This window comes from Parambassis ranga, chromosome 17 (genome assembly GCF_900634625.1).
Source record: "Parambassis ranga chromosome 17, fParRan2.1, whole genome shotgun sequence".
Classification (NCBI taxonomy): Eukaryota; Metazoa; Chordata; class Actinopteri; family Ambassidae; genus Parambassis; species Parambassis ranga.
This window is the reverse complement of record NC_041037.1, coordinates 157,501-177,578: the sequence shown is the minus strand read 5'-3', so window position 1 is coordinate 177,578 and position 20,078 is coordinate 157,501. Positions and strand designations below refer to the sequence as shown.

The window sequence follows — 20,078 nt, the reverse complement described above, 5'->3', positions numbered from 1 at the left end:
GAGCCACTCTCAGCCTTGTGTTGACAGGTATCCATCAGGATGTCCGGCCAAATAAATCATTTTAAATCTCAGAACAGGCGGAGGAAGAGGTGTAGATACAGTTATCTGCTCAAAAAAGAATTATGTTAAATTCAGAAGCTAGCAATATAACAGCATTAGCTAGCCACAGTAACTATAGGTGAAGTATAAGGTGGCGTCTGAGTCCCTGTGGGAAACTCCCGATGGAGGCAAGGAGGTGGAGAACGAGTGGAGCTGAGGACACCTGGGGTCAGCACGGACACCTGGGGTCAGCACTCACATGGGTTTTCCTTCTGTACAGTGTCATTAAAGGGAACTTGTCAAAAATCAAAGCGTTGTTTATATCGGCTGCAGAGTGACATTTTAACATGGATGGTCTCACTTTTGGATCCTGCCCCTAGAGGCTGTGGGGTGAACTGCAGGTTCTGATGCCAACACGCGGGCTTCATTTCTCACAAATGCCCAGCAAGATTGGGATGTGGCCCACTTTTTCACATCACCTTATCTTCCTGACAACATACTAAGTCAACAACATTAGCCCCGCCCCTTGGTGCTGATTGGTCACGATGCTGGAAAATCCATCAAAAATGATCTGGAGCCAGCACAAGAACAGATACACAGAGAAGGACACATTTAACTATTTTTAGTGGTGGATGAATACACATCTTATTTTGGTAAGATGGTGCACTGAGCCAAAATGGAGGTGGATGCACCTACAGTGCAGTTTTATTATCTATGTTACATTTGGACTCTCCATAGGAATTCCAACACATCAAAACACCAACACGTATATCTGAACCCTACTTATACAATGAAGGGGTGGGTCTCATGAGACAGGTCTCCCTCTGCAGGATAAATAGGACGCTGAGCATTACTGAGCACGAGCGTGTTCCCGGAGGAATAAAGCAGAATAAATATGAAGCGTGCCGACAACAACTGTCAATCACAAACCAGGACAACACAGAATTCAACTCTTTCAGTCGCTAAAGTTTGGCCTGTGTGAACTAAAAGCTGAAAGAATTACACAGAGAACAAGAAATCTGATCAAATATAATCTAAATTCAAACTGACAGATTCACCTGACAGTACCGGTCGATTCAAATCAAAACCCTGATTGTGATTCTACATGGTAAGGATCAGACGCCTCCATCCTGTTCTCCTGTGACAAAGCTATATCTTGGTTAGTAATTCTGCTCCTTTCTATTCTCTGCTCGGCACTTTCTCCTCTGTCTTTGTAGGTGAAAGAAATCATGGGAACCGGGAGGCAGACTAAAGAGAACAAGATGTAGAGAGAGAGCAATTGAGGTGGAGGGGTGGGGGTGTGATGGGGGTGCACTCGAGTGCAGTTGTAATCAAGGCCTGTGCGCTCAAGAGGGGCCAATCAATCCAGCTGTCTGCCTCTACATCTCATCAGGCATCTTGAAGACGGCTAAAAATGAGTGGCTGGGTCCAGGCGGCCTCCTCGGGCCGCTGAGAGAGAGAGAGAGAGAGAGAGGGAGAGAGAGAGAGGGAGGGGGAGAGAGAGGGGGAGAGAGGGAGAGAGGGAGGGGGAGAGAGGGAGAGAGAGAGGGAGAGAGGGAGAGAGGGGGAGAGGGAGAGAGAGAGAGAGAGAGAGGGGGAGAGAGAGAGAGAGAGGGAGAGAGAGGGAGAGAGAGAGAGAGAGGGGGAGAGAGGGAGAGAGGGAGGGAGACAGAGAGAGAGGGAGAGAGAGAGAGAGAGAGAGAGGGAGAGAGGGAGGGAGAGAGAGAGAGAGAGGGAGAGAGGGAGGGAGGGAGAGCAACAGGCTTCTGTCTGTAAGAGGTGCAGCAGAGGACGCACAAGGTCCTGAAAGTCTAAGCAGTCAGAGTGTGGAGAAAATGGCCGACCACCTGAGGGAGGCCGAGTGTTTACTGCCACAGAATTGTGGGATGTATTGTTTCCATGACGTCATCGTGTCTGACCATGGTGGCCCAGTTGCTTACAAAGGTTGGTGGGATTTCACAAAGCCAGCAGAGCGTTGTTAGCCTGAGAAACATTTGTCTGAGGCTCCTCCCTCTTTGCATATTTAAAGGACGTAACTGCTTCGACAGACACATGCTGACTTCAAAAAGAAGGAAGTATCATCGCAGTCGGCGAGTAACAGAGCAGTTAATCTACGCAAGGATTTGAGTGAGGGGTAGAACAGTGATGACGCACCTTAACCTTATGACCTCGACTATGCAGACCCTGGTTCCAAGATGGTGTCTTTCACCATGTTGCAGAACCCAGAAGTGAGACACATCGTCACATCCTGCCCGCCCCTTTATTTGCCTGCATTTGGATTAAACAGGAGTTTAAGCACCTGTTTAGGCCCCAGTCACTGAGACCCAAGAGTGAGTCAGCCCCACTTCAACCTTCATGTTAAAATGTCCAACTTTACAGCACACATAAACATCAGATCTTTACTTTACTATAATACTTTAATTGACAGGTGGGTGCCAACTCAGCTCCGCCTCTTTGCCCATATTTGGAATAAATGGCGCTTCCAAGATGTCTTTTAATATTTGAACACCTATAATTTTAATATTACAGGTTCCATATATCAGACGGTGGTGGCAGCGAGGTGATTCAAAACTGAGAGAAACGCAGGGTGAAATAATTAGGAGCAGTCGTCAGACAGACATGGCCATTAAATCTGAGGATATTAAGAAAATTCTGTGAGATGATTTCACTCCCATCCATTGCACTACGTATATTAAATAATTCAACCTCAGTGCTAACAAGTTTTAGGGAGGTCCAGGCTTGTTCTTCCGTTCAGCTGGGGTTACAAAGTCAGTGTGATACAAATGATAGGAAATGCAGCAGGATTTAAATTAGATGATAAATAAAATATGAAGCCAGGAGGCACCTTGACACTGTCCTGTCATTAGACGGGGCTATAATGGGCCTATTACATTTGGATGAACAGCAGTGTTGGTCCGATGTGAGCAGGAGTGTGTAAACGGATCTTTTTCCGTCACTGGTTTCCTGAAAAGCAGCTTCACAAACGACAAACCATCATCAGTGAGAGTGCGAGAGCTGCAGCGGAGCTTCGCACGCCCACATCTCACGTACAGAAATGCCAGCGCGCAGCCAACAGAAGCCTTCCACCACAGCTCTGAAGCTGAGGGAATGATGTAAAAGTGGTGCAAGCGCAAAGCCAGCTTTGCTACAAGGTGGCCATCTGGGAGAGGTCTGCCAACCCCGCAGCGAACGTCAGGAGCCGGGGCCAACTCGCAGAGATCCTGCCAGCTGCGGGAGTGGGAGAGTAGGGTTGGTCGGTGCCAGCGGGCCGGTGCCAGCGCTGGGGAAATCAGGCCGGCTGGTTGGCTGAGCGGCTGGCAGGGCGGCTGCACAGTTGGCTCGGGGATCACGGTGCGCCGCTGTGCAAACTGGAGCTCGGCACAACACCTGTGTCCTCCCCCCTACCCCACCACCACCACCACCACCACCGTCCTCTGTATCCCATCCCTCCTCTTCGCTCACAGGACTCACAGATGCTCACAAAGCTCCAGAGGACACAGCACAGCTCTCCGCTCTCTCTGAAGTCGGACCAAAATAACCACAGGTGACTCTGGATCGGCGGGGGGGCGCGCAGGCTCTTTAAAGCTCGGATGAGGCATCTTGCGATTCACAAAACGCCTCCAGCTCAGCTATGACGGCAGGCAAAGAGATAAAAAGCACGGTGTGGTGTCACAGAAAATTGCATCACTAAGAACCAGCACCCCCCCCCCCCCCGTCCTGTCTGTTTTTAATTCTTTTCTTTAGCAACAGGTGAGAGAAACTTCTAGAATCGATTAGCCTTCGGCATGCGATCAAAACTGATTAGCAGGTGAGCTGAAATGAAGTTAACCGAAATGGATTTGCCCGCTCCTGTAAGGCAGAGAGAGAGAGAGACCGCTGGACGGATCCCAGCGCCGGCGCTGCGTCCAATGCAATCACTCTGCCAATCAATGGGAACAATTAAAGGAGTTCCACAGAGTGACGGCGATGACACGAAATCAGTCGGCGGTGTTAATAATGACAGCACGTACGGACAAGTTGTCAAATATGAACATGATCCGTTCGGCTGGAGAGCCGGGAACAAAGAACTGCTGTTCTGGAAATTAAAAGAGGTTTTTGAGTCGATCCATGAAAGATGGAAGTGATGTGTTTTAAACACGAGCAGAAGGGCTCCCTCGAGAGACAGCCGATGTCAAGACGGCATAACAGAGTTGACAATTTCCAGGTGTGCAATTTGCAGAGGAATAGTGATGGTGGTGATGATGATGATGACCTCTGAAAGGCAGCGTTAGCAAAGCACTCTGCGGCTCCGAGAGATAACTTTAAATTGTCCATAATCACAGGATCTGGGAGTGTATAGGCTGACAAAGTCACACAAAGACATCTAGCAAAACACACACACTTGTCCACACAGATAACAATTTGAGCGCATTACTCAGGCGTCATTACGGATACATTTCCTCGCTTTGTTATGACACACAAACACACCGCGATGGAGCGGGTGCTGCCGAGGTCCGAGGGGTCTGCACATCAATATCGGGGCGAAGTGAGGTAGATGAAACACATTACTTTGACCTAAAGAGCTCAGTAATTACATTTGGCATTTTGACAAGTGTTTAGCTGCAGTGAAGGTCAGTCCTGTCAGCACACGAGATCTATGCTAATCCACTCAGACGGAAGGAAACCAGGAGACAAACAGTCCAGAGAAGAAATGAAAAGGACCAGACGCACCCGAAGTAACCTGAACCTTTCCTCCACCCGTCAGCTGCACAGCTCCGTCACAGACATCACTTCCTCCACTACAAAGAAAAAAATAATCCACTCGAACGTATTTAGAGTGCGTACAGCAAAAGAATCAACTGTGTCTACATGAACAAGAAAACCTACAGAACAGAAAGGACTCCGCCTGCACACACACAAATTTATTTGTGTATAGACAGCATATATATATACATATATATATATATGTATATATATATATACGTATATATATATGTATATATATATGTATATACATATATATATATATGTATATATATATACATGTATATATGTATATATATGTATATGTATATATATATATGTATATATACATATATACATATATATATATATATATATATATATATATATATATATACATATATATATATATATATATATATATATATATATATATATATATATATATATATGTATATATACATATATACATATATATATACATACATACATATATATATATATACATACATATATATATATATATGTATATATATATCTCAAGTGTGTGTACGGGTTTGCATGTTCTCTCCACGCCTGCCTCCCACCTCCACCATGCGCTGATGTTCCAGAGTGCTGGGATTAGAATGTGTTCTGTAATGTTATTTTCCTCTTTAGGTGGAGAACACGGCGTTCTGACTGCAGCCTCCACTCCATCATTCCTCTTCCTCTTACACTGGATTGACTCTGACCTCAGCCCCCGGGTGCCAAAAGATCCGATTAACGTAGCCGGGCCGGCCGGATCCGTGTTGCATTTTAAGAAGCCACGTTACCGCTTCTGTCACGCGCGCCGGCCCATTGTCAGGGACCCCGGGGGCCACATTGTCAAACGTGGGGGTGGATGTCAAGATGGTGGGCAGCAAGGTGGTGACCCTCATTGTCCGGGCTTGAGGGTGGGCGGGGGACCCACAGGCTACTTCCAGCGGTGCGTCACGGCCGTGAGAACGGGACCCCGTGAATAGGCCGGGGGGTCAGGGTCAGGACAGCGGGCAGCTCAATTAGCACTTAAAGCAGAAGGGGAGCAGCTGAGATCCTCGTCCCTGCACCGTCTGTTCCTCTGACTCCTGCTTTCTCCTCCCAGCAGCAGTTGTTTTTACATACATGCTAATCACGCCTCACAGAGTGAAGATGGTTCCTTACACATGCCTGAAAGCTGTCCGCTCTGGGGACGCACCCGGCTGCTGGTGGTGGTGGTCAGGCCCTTCTGTAACCCCTCCCCCCGACAACAAGTTAAACCATCCCAGCTTTGTTATGAGAGGACAATGGCCGGCTGCTCATTCAGTGGACTTTACCTTGTGTGTTGATGTGTAAATAATGTCCTGGCAGAGAGGTCACTATCAGTTTAATAAGTTAAGGAACCCAGGAACTCCTTATTTACATGCTAATTAATGGAAAAATGTGGCGGGAAATTCCTTAAAATACTGCAGAACTCTGTAATGTTTGCATGTAAAAATATCGACAAATCTAAAGTTTGTGGCTCAAGCAGTGGACATCCACCCACCACCCCCCCCCCCCCCCCCCGCGCGCCGCTGTGACCATAAACGATGATAAAACGACGTCATTACAACGGCCGTGTAAAGCTTAATGTTTCAGAAAAGCACTATAAACCCCGGCTTTGAGGGGAGAGGGAGGGTTGGGGGGGTAATGTACACTTTGGGATGGATTGATATTCTAGTTGAATATGACAAACGACACTTTAAAGATGGCCCGCCCACGCCGTTGCACTTTAGCTGAGAGGACGCCATATTTCATTTTGAGCACGTTCTGTCAAATGTTTGCATTAATAACGATTGCGGCTCATCCGTGACCCCGCAGAGCCGGCAGGCGGGAAATGAGAACGCCAACAATGGCACTTAAAAACAGGAGAGAAGCTGTTGCATAATCAGTACAAAGTGTGTGTGTGTGTGTGTGTGAGGAGGTGGGGCAATTATCAAGCAAGGATAAGAAAAAAGAGACAGTCAGATACTTGTGTAAGTCTTGTTCACAGGCCCAATTTTCAAGTGCAGGTAAGTGTAAGAGTGTGTGTCTGTGCATGTGTGTGCAGTTCGTGTGTGTCCGTGCATGTGTGTGCAGTGCGTGTGTTTCTGTGCATGTGTGTGCAGTGCGTGTGTGTGTGTCTGTGCGTGTGTGTGTGTCTGTGCGTGTGTGTGTGTCTGTGCGTGTGTGTGTGTCTGTGCGTGTGTGTGCAGTGCGTGTGTGTGTGTCTGTGCGTGTGTGTGCAGTGCATGTGTGTGTGTCTGTGCGTGTGCGTGCGTGTGTGTGTGCGCACCCAGGGAATATCAGGGAAGTCTCTCTCTGGACTGACAGCATGGCTAATGGCAAACATTCCTCCTTTCTTTATTCCCCACTTCATCAACACCTTCGTCTCATTACTGTGAGTCACACTGTAGCCTGGTGTGTGCGCACACACACACACTCCTACACACCGTCACAATGTCTTCACTGCTGCACCAGCCTGTGAGACATGAGCAGAGTGCCCCTCCATGTGACAGTCATTAAATCAAACGGAGGTGGATGAAAACACTTAACAAGAAGCAGACAGAAAATGTACATTATACAGCGACAGGACAGCAGACTCATTAATCCAGGATTAATCCATGCACACATGGCAGGTAGAGATGCACAATACTGGGTGTTGTTGATCTGATGATGCTGAAACTGTCCGACATTTTGGCCGATCTTTCTGTGCAGATACTGATTTCAGCAACGTTTTTGTTTTGTCAATACAAACGGCCACTACAGAAAAAAGGAAGGATCTTAATGTCATATAACTTTATGACATCTAATCCATCTTTGAGATGGATAATTACATCTTAATTACTTCTCCTCACATGACCGGCGCTGAGGATGTATCGACCCCATGTGTACGTATCACGATACGATACTGTCCCCGAGAGAAGTTAGTGTTGGACTCAGTGCCGTCCAATAAAACCAGTAAATAAAACAGTGTTATCTGGGTCACTGCAATTACCACATTTTGATGTATGTCCCCTAAACAACCACAACAAAAGGCAGAAAAGTTCTTATAGTAGAACGAATCAAACCTTTCCGAGCAGCTTTTTGAACTTTTACTGGTCTGTTATCATTTTTTTCCTCAAAAACTACATCAGAGTTCAGGTCTATTGTTCATGAATATGAAAAAGAAAAGGTCAAAGGTCAAATTTGGGGTAATGCGCTGATGTTGGCTACAAATAAATAAATAAAAATTTGGTGATACTGTATTTGATGCTCTTTAGTCGAGGACAAAAGTTGCACAGTGAACATGAATTGTTGGCATGTACGAGTCCAATCTTCCATATCTTTGTGAAGCATTAATGAACTTTTTCTAACACGAAACAAATGTTCAGTGTCTTGTTGTGTTTCTGCTTTTTTTCAGGCACACATCCAACCCTCTGATGGAAGCAAACGCGGCTGCTTGGAGATCTGCGATAACACAGAAAAAAATCTGGCTTCCTTTCAAAATGAGCCGAAAACCAAACATGTTACCAATCTAAGCCAAACGGAACACAAAGGGACGGATTATCTCGCCATAAAATGCCCGTGTGGGTGCAGCCGAACGGCTAAAAACACCACACGTAGTTTGGAAACATGTTGATGTGGGGCCTCAGGTGCAGCAACAAGCCAACGATAATGGGCTCTTTTCTCCCTCTGACAGCATTACTCAGCCGAGGAGGACCTACCTGCCACGTTGGCCACATCTGCGGTGCTGACGTTCTGAACGTTGGGGCTCACTTTGAAGGTCACAGCCGGGCCCACCACCCTGTGAAAACACACACACACACACACATTAAGAGGCTTCACAAGAGGCATCCTCAGAATGCATTTCCCTCGGTGGTTAGGTGTTGTTTTTCAGAGGAGCTGTGCTCATTAAAGCTCGGCCATATGAGGCGCTCAGGGGGAGAGAAGCTTGAACCTGTGGCGATCCTTCAGGCTGCTGCAGTCCCCATCCCCACTGCCAGGTAACCTCTTGAATCTCAATGTAAGGAGCCCGCCGGCATTTAAGCATGCGAAGAAATGAAGAAGGGGGGGGGTCATGATGAGGAGGTCATCAACAGGAGGACGCTCTGATTCTCAAAGGAGATTTTCTAACAGCCTGCTTCACAATACATCTATATTCCATTCGATACAATGTTGTCATGATGGATGTAAATTCAGGGTGGCAGAAACCTGAGAAGAGGGAGTGAGAGGCAAGAAGAGCAGAAAAGGTGCTTTTCTTTCATCCGTTTATTCCAAAGCAGCAGCTTGAATCGGAGAGAAGGGAGAAGCTGGGTGGTCGGACGCACAAGCGGAGTCTCCCGATGCGATTAACCTTTTGTTTCTCCTGATGTAATTCAGACTAAAGGCCCAGCAGGAAGATATATCACCAGGCCTCCCTGCAGGACACAGTGTGCGCTCGCCACAGGAAGCGACTGCGACTGTAACGATGGCGTTATAAAATATGGTGACATCGTTAGTGCAGCAGGTCCGATCCTGCTGTTTAAAGTGGTTTCACGTTGATGGATTTAAATTGTTTTCATGGCTGGATTGGAGTGCCTTTTGCAGGCTGCGGGGTCGGCCTCGTCCATTCAAACAATTAATGTGAAAGGATGGGTAAAATAATTAAGAGGAATAAAAGCAACAGTCACCTTCTGTAGAGAGTCCCGCTGCACACACAGCGGCTCTGTTCTCTGTCCGTACATTTGGAGCAAAACAAACTCAAACACACTTTCTGCATTACATTTTTCTGATAAACCACTTCTCAACCAGTCCACCGACCAAAGGGGGGCATTTTTCCAGCCATAGCATAAACATGTTTAAAGATTTAGCGCCCTCATATGTCCATGCAAATAACGTCATTAAGGACCCCAGAAACTGTTTGTTGTTAACAAACACAACATTTTAAAGCCAATAGGTAGCACTTAGCATGTGTGTAAAGGATCATCTGTGCAAAAAAATAGGCTTAAACAACTTTTACGAAGCAAACTAGAAAAGTGCTTTTGGCTGCTTCTCGCTGCCGTCACACCTAAAACACACCAGTACTTCATGCAGACATGTCATAACCTGCAGTTCCTCCTGCGCCCTCTGGGGGGCTGGCTCCTCATAGACCTGCATGTTAAAATGTACAACTTTGGTTTCTACTTCAGCTCCATCTGTTTAGATGGTGTTACACTGGCAGGGGGCGGCGCTCTTGATTTTCCAGGCGATCATGTTCCTTTGCTCCCCTGTGCCCAAAAAAAAAAAACCTGCTCCCCCTGCAGACTGGCCGGACTCTCCTCTTGGAGTTTGGTCATGCAGGAGGAGTTCAGAGTTTAGAATGAACTTGACTTTGCTATCCATGTGTTTTAAAAACCTTTTGAATGACCCGCCTTCGTTGCTGTGTGGTTTTAATTGTGTCTCTTGGCCCTTTGAGCAAAATGACAGCACCGACTCACATTCACCTTCAACACGAGCTGCTCACCACAGAGCAGAGCAGTCGGCCTCTGAAACACCACAACACACAGCAGCTCATTTTTCTGGCCATTACTTCTCCTGCGAGGTACGAGGCTGATACATTTGTCACATCTACGAAGCGATTCATCAGCCGGGCAGGCCGAGTCTCCGTGTGATGAAGGGGGGGGGGGATCAGTCATGTTGAGTTGATCACATATCCATCTGGCGGCCTCTGCCACCCAGGGCAGCTCCGGCACAAAGACATCACATCCACTCTGAACCCTGTAAATAACCTCGTCACTCACAGCAGCCCGTTCCAGCGCCTTCTATTGCTCAGATTCATCATTCGGACAAATGTTGCTCTGCATTACATGGTTCTATTTAATGAAGACACAGACGGAGCTACGAGCTCGCAGCCTTCATCACACACGCAAAACGTTCATTTATTCAGCAAGATAACTGACAACAAGGAAAGAACACTCAGAGATGCAACAACTTGGAGGATGAACCTAAAAACTATTTTCCTTATTAAGAGAATAGGATCAATAACCTGAAACCGATAAATACATGACTGATCAACATGAGCAGCTTGAGTCACAGAAAAGCCGCACATGTTGTGTGTATAAATATTTAGCACAGCATCAAACATTTAGGAAGATGAAGATGTTCTGCAGCCTCATCCTCTCCATCCTCCTCACATGCAGCCAGTCCAGGCCCGCTCTCTCCTCCTAGTGGCAGCTCTTTGATATGAGCCTTCAAGCTCAGACAGACATTACATCACCTCGAGCCTCCTGTTCAAAATAAATAAATAAATAAATGAAAAACCTCCAGTCTACTCTCGGTTACGCAACAGCCATCAGTATTCGGCGGGGCCAGCTACAGTCAAAGGCTACGGAGCCACCCACAGCAGCGCTTCGCCCTGAACCACTACCAGGCCAGCGCCGCAGCTAAAAACACTTCCAAGGCCGCGCTGCTGAAAGCGCTCGCCGTCAGTATTATCTAATCTGTATCGAATTGTTCCAAATGGAATGGAAGGGTGTGAGTCACCCTGCTGGTTTGTTTTGTGTCCTGGCGCAGTGTGTAGGCTCACATTTTTATGATTCATATGTTGCCATGTGTGGAAGTTTTTTGCTGCAGGCTGGCTGCTCTCCGGCTGCGGCCTCCCCAGAGAGGGGAGCTGTACAGGGAGAGGGGAAGTTTTGTTTGTCTTGTCAGCGGCGGGGGTCACACAGGTCGACAACTACTTTGTTCAGAGATACTTTTGTTGTTGCGGTATGCTAATCTGCCGGTGCCGAGCGAGGTGTAAGGTTGAGGAGCCTGCAGGGCTGTGGAATGGATGAAGGGGGAGTTTAAATGTATGGGAGGGAGAGAGCACAGATTCTGTTCTGGCTTTATACAGAACTTTCACTTCAAGCACCGTCGATAACACCAAATATTAAAAAAGCACTCCATCTGATAAGAAACCAAAGCATTTTCTCTCCCTGAGAGCTGATGGTTTGGGTTTAATACGGCCTCCATTGTTCTGGTTCTCTGGACAGCCTGTTAAGTATTTATAAAGCGGCCAGGAGGGACAGACGGTCTTCATTTCTTTAAGCCGAACACACAGTGATCATCTAAATCCTCATGATCTGCTCTAAAGCTGCGACAGTGATCAGTGACTGTTAGTCTGGACACAGGAACATTCTCAGGACGTTTTCCTCTGGTTTGTCCATCAAACGTCAAAATACATTGACTCGTGAATAATCAATCAATAATGTAAACAATCATCAGCTGCAGATTTAAAAACAGACACAGTGTCTATTAATGTTCACCATACTCTAAACATCAAGACTTCCCCCTGATACAGAACTACTGTTTGAATGCTTATATAAAAGAAAGGTTTACATTTCAGGCTTTAAACCGGAGGACACTGAACAGGCTGCTGACCCGATGGGAGCAGGTTCAGGTTCAGTTAAAGCAGGCGCTTGAGTTTAGTTTTTGTTGCTATATATATATATATATTATATATATATATATATAATATATATATATATATAATATATATAATATAATAATAACAAATATGTGGCAGCTTTTGAAAGTTATATTTCATCTGTCAAGAAAAACAGGTGAAATAATTAATACAGAGAACATTTTCTGACAGAACCCTTAAAAAAAGAAGTGTTATGATTATAGTAGTGAAAGGGTTAAAATGCTTCCTTTAAAAGAATAAACTAGTAATAAAGATAATTAGATGTAAAGAATGTGCATATCACATGTGCAGTGAGAAATTAAAACTGTGGTAAGAATTTATTCATTGTTTTTAACAAGATTCTGTTAAAACTTGTTGCCCTTGTCACCAAAACCAGGAAGTGACTCAGAGAGTATCAGGCTAATCTGCAGGCTCTCTGCTGTTGATTCACAGAGTAGAAAACAGCAAACGGCATATTCATGGACCACTGGCAAAGGCAAACACCTTCCTAATAAATGTTCTATAAAAAGTTCAATATATAGAATGTCTGTTCAGACTCTTCTGCCTCACAGGAGGTTTATATGATTTATCTGTTGTGGGTCCAGTTGTGTGCTGTAGGAGCCACAGGCGGGCTCGGTGTCAGTCCGAGGGGCCTTTGTCTCTGGGCCTGCTGATTCTGCTGAAGGTGATGAGGAGCGGCAAAATAAGCGTGGCGCCCCTGACAAATTGTCAAGGCGGCTCCCCCTGCTGGGCTTTCACTGCGCTCACACACAAAAGACAGCCCGGGCTTACCCCGGCCCTCTCTCTCTGTCTCTCCCTCTCTCTCTCTCCCCCCCTCTCTCCCTCTCTCTCTCTCCCCCATGTGTATCTACATCTCTCTCCTATTCCTCTGCCTCCGATCCATCACTCTGCCCGCTGTAAAGCTCCCGCCTTTCAGTCCCAGAATAGGAGAACAAAGACAAAAGGTGCATTAGAACCGGAGAACAGTGCGGGCCACCCAGGGACTCAATACAGCAGCTGAGCTGCACGGCAAGGTGCCGGCTGAACAACGGGCCGGGCACAGAGTGTGTGTGTGTGTGAGTGTGTGTGTGTGTGTGTTGCACGACCCCAAGCCACCCAATCCCCACCTGTCCACCCACAAACACATGAATGCAGACACACAGTCCTCCTCTGTCTCTGCTGCTTTACCGACCATGAGACACATATTCTGTCAGTTTACAGTAATAAAAGAAAGAGAGTTTCAGCCAGCAGCTGCCGATGCGTCACCTTTCAGAGGACAAACACCGACCACACTGAGGGAATCAATACATGATAATACTGTAGAAACAAGCTGCAACAACCAGATAACACAACAATAATCCTAAATAATCTGCCTGACATTCCTCACAGTGCAACACACAGAGTTCATGTCCATCAAACATCAACACTGCTGCTGAATCCAAGCCCTCTGTGAACAAAACACTCCATCACAACACAAGATACAGATGAGGTCAAAAGTGGCCGTACACAAGAACTAATCTGTAAGTCGGACACACACACACACACCTTTTCACTAAAAGAAGTGTGTGTTGTAAGGTCGCATGCTAACCTTTCTCCAACATGGCCTCACTTTTGTGCAGCGAGTGGAGGCGGAGTCACATCATCCACCTTTATGTACAGTTACACACACTCTGGTCTTCAGGCAGCTGCATGGCCAGATGTGTGACCCTGTGTTGTTTCAGTAGAAGCTGAGACACAGCGCACAACATATGCACAACATGTCATGCTCATTAGCCACAATCCCCTGATAACACCTGGTACAGAGTACAAAGCAGGTGATAGTTAAAGTTTAGATCAACCTATTTGTACAGGTTTAGATCCAAGATGCAAAAACCTGTGAGCCTAGAGAGCACACACACACACACACACACACACACACACACTTCTGTGCAGTTCTATTTACTCATACAACACAGTAAACACTGTAACAGTCCCTGGCGGTGCGTTCAGCTGCAGAGCCCTGCAGTCAGACTGCAAAGTCACCTGTGGGGTGAAACTAAAGCAACAACTCAACGAGAGAGTGAGAAATGTAAAGAAGGCAGAGAACCGGGCCGAGGCGAAGATAAGGACAGAGGGTTCAGGCAGAGTTCAGTCTCATTAATAAATGATTGCAGTCAGCAGCAGCGGCGACTCGCACACCAACATGTCAATAACGCGGACGAGCGGCGCTCATTGCGCTCTTACCCCCCGGAGCAGGAAGAAATGTTGACAGAATGAGAATCGGGCGGCGTCCTTGGCTCTCTGCTCTGTGAGGGCAGTGCTTTCTTACTTCTGGGCGCCTTGTGCCACTCCGGCTTTGATCCCACCAGTTTGGCCTCTCTGAGCCATCATGCTGGGGGGGTAACTGTGGAGGAGCCGCCGCTGCTCGTCTTCTACAGAGAGCGTTTCAGCACTTTGAGCGTGTGATGCTCGCCCTTTGAGAAAATTGCCGCCCACTCGAGCCCACAGGTAGAAAGCGGTTGTTGTTGGGGAACATAAAGCACACTGTGGATGCTGTGAGTCATCTGCAGACCTTTGCTTCTACAGTATGTGGAGACAGATCGGGCGCAATGCTAAAATGTTGCTGAATTGAGAGTTTGTCTCATTTTTATTCGGCTGCTTGGACGTCTGGCGGTCGAGCTGCGAGTCCAGAGGTGCAGGGCAGACAGTTTAAAGGACATTAGAAGCTTTTAAATGCTGTTATTTTTAGCTTCCTGAGCAGAACACACTGCAGGAGCTTTGACTGTGTGTGTCCTGGTGCTGCTAACGTTGTGGGGGCATCTGTAAACACGGTCACTTTGGGGACAATAAAAGTCCCTGTGATGTCAGTCATTCATTTTATTTTAATTTAAAGGCACATGTGAAGGTTAGAGTAAGCAAATACTGGTTACAGTTACAGCATAAATGTTAATATGTATAGTCCGTGTGAGGACCGGTTCCATCCATACTGCAGCAGAACGGTGCAAACTGAATTAAACAAATCATCAATCAAGGTTCAAGCTATGAGCTTGTGTTGACCCGTGAGTGGTCTAGACCAACCAGCACCCTGTGAGGACGCACAGGCAGCTATGGACATGTTTCAGGTGTGGTGGCAGCGAGCGGTGACTGACAAAGACAGCAGCATCTGGCCCCGGAGCTGTTCCACTTCCTTTATCCATTAGACCAGGGGTAAGCCATTAGTTTTTTGCGAGGGCCACATAGACTTCCATAAGAAAAGCAAAGGGCCACATTTTTTCATAAATAATCATATAAACTGGAGACCACTGGCACAGTATCTACCTTTATAAATATGTTACAGTTTCATCATTGTAAGAATGTCTTGCTGTCATTCACTGGTTCCTCCTTTGTCCTCTCTGTGTCCATGTCTGCTCTGAGTGTGTGCTGGTTGTATGTTGAAACACACACAGTGCAGAGCAGCACAGATGAGGTGAAGATATTTTTACAGAAGAAAACAATTAGAGTTCAAACTAATTTTAAAAAGTATTAAATCACAAAGCTCTTACAGTCAGGCAAGAAGATCTGAGCTTTTTAAGAGCAGATGGCGATGAAATGTGTCGGCTGCAGCACCGCGGTGACATCTGAATGCGCCGTGGAGTTTCTGTGCTTTACCGTACATTTCAGCATAGTCGCAGCATTTTTAAAGTGTACACAGTGAGAAGAGAGTAGATGGGATGACGCAGTACAGCAGCGTGGAAGAGACAAGGAGGGTTAGGAAGATGTTAGCGGTAATGCCGTGCTGACAGCTGACTGTTGCTGCCTTTGTTTAATATTGTGTGCACGGTCCGCGGGCCGTGCTTCGCTCAGGTCTGCATTAGAGGCTAGGTGTGGACAAGGCATATAAACGGGGTGTTAGCATTTAAGACAGCAGTGAAGCTTAACCAAAACAACGGGCTAAAAGGGGTTAAAACTCTAACCCTCTAAAGTTCATGTTTTTTTTTTTTTAAAATCAGTTTTAAAACTTCCTTTGAGTGGAATCTAATGGAAAGTGTCCAACTGTGGAAACATCGCCACCATGTGGCCAAGAAAAAAAGTTCGTTTTTTTAATTATATCTGAGCTCGGGCTCAAAACACAGAGTGATGTTTGTATAAATAATGCATTTATAGAATTTGTTCATTGAGGTCGGCACTTCCAAAAATATTTGTCAAAGCTGATCAAACGTTTGCAGCGATGAAGCCTGGAGGCTGTTTGTGGACGAACGTCGACAGACTTTGTCGATATGAATAAAGACATGCTTCACTTATATATCATGTTTATGCTTGTGTGGATATACACGTGTGAAATCTGTCACTTCCTGTGTGCTGGCTCTGTTTAAATAAAAAAACACACACCAGCTTTCAGCCCAGATTGGAGTGTGTGTCACAGAAAGCGTACATACGAGAGCTCGGCGAAGTCCGTCATCTGGATTTTTGCCATCCGAGCCAGGATCTCCATCAGGTGGAGGCCTTCGTCTGTCTGAAGCCCACTTATGACGACGATGAAGAGGAGGCAGGAGAAAGTCAGGACGGACAGAGAGGAAGGTGGAGACAGGGAGGAAAACATTAAAGTCACAGAAAGATCTGGGTGCATTTTTATGCAGCTCACTTTTAATTTTAAAATATTACTGCTACTCATGTTTCCCATGTATTACTAACAAAGTACACAAAACTGTTTAAACAGATGTGCAACCTGGGCTGATAGATTATTGATTCAATCACAGAAAAATCTGTTTTTAGAGGGTTAGGGTTAAAATATCAGAAACTGCATGAGAATAAAATTATTAATATTTAATTAATTAATATTTCTTGGATGTGTCATATAATTTCATGTTTTCTGCTTCAAACACAGATGCTGCTTGTTTGCTGTGGCTTTGGGTCACATTTTCCAGCTTCTGCAGGCTGCTGTTTGCTGTTTTTGTGCAGCAGCGCCTGAGGGAAGGATGGCTGCATGAGGTCTCATCGTCATCTCCTGCCTTCAAGGCGTCTTCAGCAAATCATCAAGCCCAAAAGACTGCCACACCTAAAAAATGAGCTCATGGAAAAAGGAATCTGGTGGAATCCAGACCCGTTAAAACGGACATACTCTACTTTCCTACATGTTTGTAGGGATGATTCATGGTGAGGTGTGTGGGAGGAAACATGGAAAAGGCTTCTATAGGTTGGAGGGTGTGCCGTGGGGCAGCAGGTGTGTTCCTACAGCTGTGATGAATCACCCCGTCCTCCTCCCCCTCCCCTGGAACCACAGGAGGTGGTAACAACCACCAGGACGTCCCTGCTGGTGTCACCTCTGACACAAAATGCCACCATCTGATCTGTCTGCATACACCTGCAGTCCTGATGCTTTTATTTTAAAACCACATAAAGACTGGGGAAACTCCATCCAGTTTGATTTGAAATTTATAAAGGTTTCGCTGATATTTAAGAAACTGGGAACAAATATTTTTAGATATTTGATATTTTTTTATGTGATTTAGCAGCAAAAAGTTCTCACTCTGTGTCTGTGATGACGTAGCCGAAGACGTCATCCTTGGCCTTCTTCCTGCCCGCCTTGACGTCCAGCTGAAGCTCGGGGACGTGCATCGTCTTCTTGTGCGGTTCCTCGTGTGCGAGCGAAGCCGGAGGGGGCGCCGCCTCCTTGATCCAGCCCTCCACCTCTGACACCTCCTCCACGGACTGTGTGGCGTCCTTCTTTTGCACCGTCACGCCCGCCTGACTGGTCCGACTCTGGACATTTTCCAGCCCCACCTGCCAGCCTCTGGATGTCTCCATGGCAACGTCGTACCGGTTTCTGGCCGGCGGAGGTCCGGTGAAGGGAGTTTTGTCAAGGTAGGCGAGGAGTTTGGAGAAGAGGCTGCCGCTGTCGGCCTGAAAAAAAAAAACAAAAAATGCTCTGGGTGAGGGTCGGCTTCTGGGACTTCAGCAGTCACATGTAATGACTGTAAGGTTCGGGATCTTTTGTGTGAACTGGCGGGAGCTTTTCGGGAAATAATTACCTCGAATCAAAGAACAGGCGACCTGTCAGAGTTTATTCTGAACAGTGTTATAATATGCTTTTTATGCCTGGCTTCCAGCTAATTGCTCGCCTTGTCAGGAACCAAATCTCCGTGCAGCAGCTACCAAACCCAGCTTGCTCTGACCTAAAAAACATTTTTTATAGCTTTATTGTTTCTCAGGCTTTTCACAAGCAAACCGGAAACGCCTGAACAGAAGAACTGTATTCTGCGGTCTGTGGCGGTGCAGGACAACAGCTCCACTTTTTACAGCAAGTTAATTTGAGTAAAATTGCTGAACGTCTCACACTAAACACAGAGAGCGTACAGTTGGACAGTTTAACGTGGACGTCTGAGAGCATTGACCAAACTTGTGGAGCCCGCCCTCTAGTGGCCACTGAACGACTGCACTTTCACTGGTTGGATTGTAACCACGTAACTACGATCGTGTTAAAGATTTGCACACACAAATGATCTCAATATTATTAAAACAGGTGTTTTCAGGTGAATATGCTTTGATATGTCTCCATTGTTGCCATGGAAACATCAGAAAGTTGTTGCAGTTGCATTAAATACGAGCACCTGACTTCACACAACAGATTTTCCCACAAGGCATGAATGTATCTTCACCGTTTGTGACCTGACCGTGTGTAAAGTAGATTTTTTTACTCTGTCATCTGACCTTGAATAAAGAGCAGAATAGATCCGCTGAGTGACAGGTCTGAGCTCATCATTTCACCGAGAACTCCCAGGAACATCACAAGACTTTATTTTCTTTTCTATAAAGTCCTTCTCTTCCTGCTACATTCCGTCTTTAGGTGCCTGATGTCAGCGTGTTCTTTTGAAAGCTGCAGGCAGAAAGGTTCGCCTCCTCTCTTCACACACACTGTTACATAATAGATTTTAATGTCAGGCTTTGCTCCGACATCTCTTTTCTTACCTTGTCCTTCACATCCTGCTCCTCTGTGTGCCGCTCTGAAAGAGAGCAGAGGATTTTTTTTATTGTGTCCGTCAAATGTCACCGATTTTTACACCACAACTTCTTCAAAGATGTGATTGATTGAAATATTTCACACACAAATAAAGCTGTTGTGTCACACGGTTCATCATCGCCAGCCGTCCTGCTCATGTTCAGGCCTCAGTGGACGAAGCATTAAACGTAGCTGATTCGTTTTCACATTGATTTTTATGTTGCAGTGAGTTGAGAGCTCCTTCTACACAATTATGCACCGTATGTTGTATAGACTTACTCTCCAGAGTTTGCTCAATACTTTAATTATCTTTAAAAGCACAAACTGAATCTCTGTAAAATCACCTTCCAGTGCTGGCAGCGGCTCCACCGTGCTCTCCTGCGGCTTCGCTGTGGGAACACTCTCCAGCAGCTTCTTCTCTTCCTCATCTCCTGCAGCCACCACCTCCTCCTTTTCCTCTCCGTCGCTCAGGTCTCCCTCCACATCTCTGGGTCCAGGTCCCCTGACCCGACCGAGGCCCCTGTGGTCCTGGTCGACCACCTGCAAGGCGTCAGCGATCAGGCCGGACAGCTGGTCCAAGTCCTGCGGAGTCAGGGTGTCCACGTTCACGTGCTCCCTGCCGACGTTCTTCAAAACGTTCTGGATGAACCTCTCTGTGGAAACACAGATGGCAGGGTGAAGAACTGGGCATGACATCATAATCCCACCAGATCTATTTTTGATGTTCTGGAACTCACAAGCTAATTTAAACCGAATCACAGAAGAGAAAGCCAAGCTAGCAAGTAGCAGTTAGCATGTCTGTGGAGTCAACCATGAGCATAAAAGGAACTTCTAAGCTGCCCGTACCTCATCAAGGGTCCAACCCACTTCTGGTTCAGCCACAAACACATAGATTAAAGCCTGACCAGATGGATTTACATAATTGTGTATCTTACAAATGTCACTTAGCCCCATGCATTGCCA

The 20,078-nt window shown here is 46.3% G+C and overlaps 1 protein-coding gene across 1 annotated transcript in view; it reads right to left on the bottom strand.

Moving 5' to 3' along the window:
- Positions 1-20,078, bottom strand: part of LOC114450269 (receptor-type tyrosine-protein phosphatase N2-like) — a 130,945-nt gene that overhangs the window by 81,936 nt on the left and 28,931 nt on the right. The window contains exons 8-12 of the mRNA XM_028428277.1: positions 19,460-19,768; positions 19,085-19,119; positions 17,646-18,019; positions 16,555-16,641; positions 8,481-8,560 (exon numbers count right to left, since the gene is read on the bottom strand). Coding sequence (XP_028284078.1) covers positions 8,481-8,560; positions 16,555-16,641; positions 17,646-18,019; positions 19,085-19,119; positions 19,460-19,768 — 885 coding nt within the window. The remainder of the gene's footprint in view (positions 1-8,480; positions 8,561-16,554; positions 16,642-17,645; positions 18,020-19,084; positions 19,120-19,459; positions 19,769-20,078) is intronic.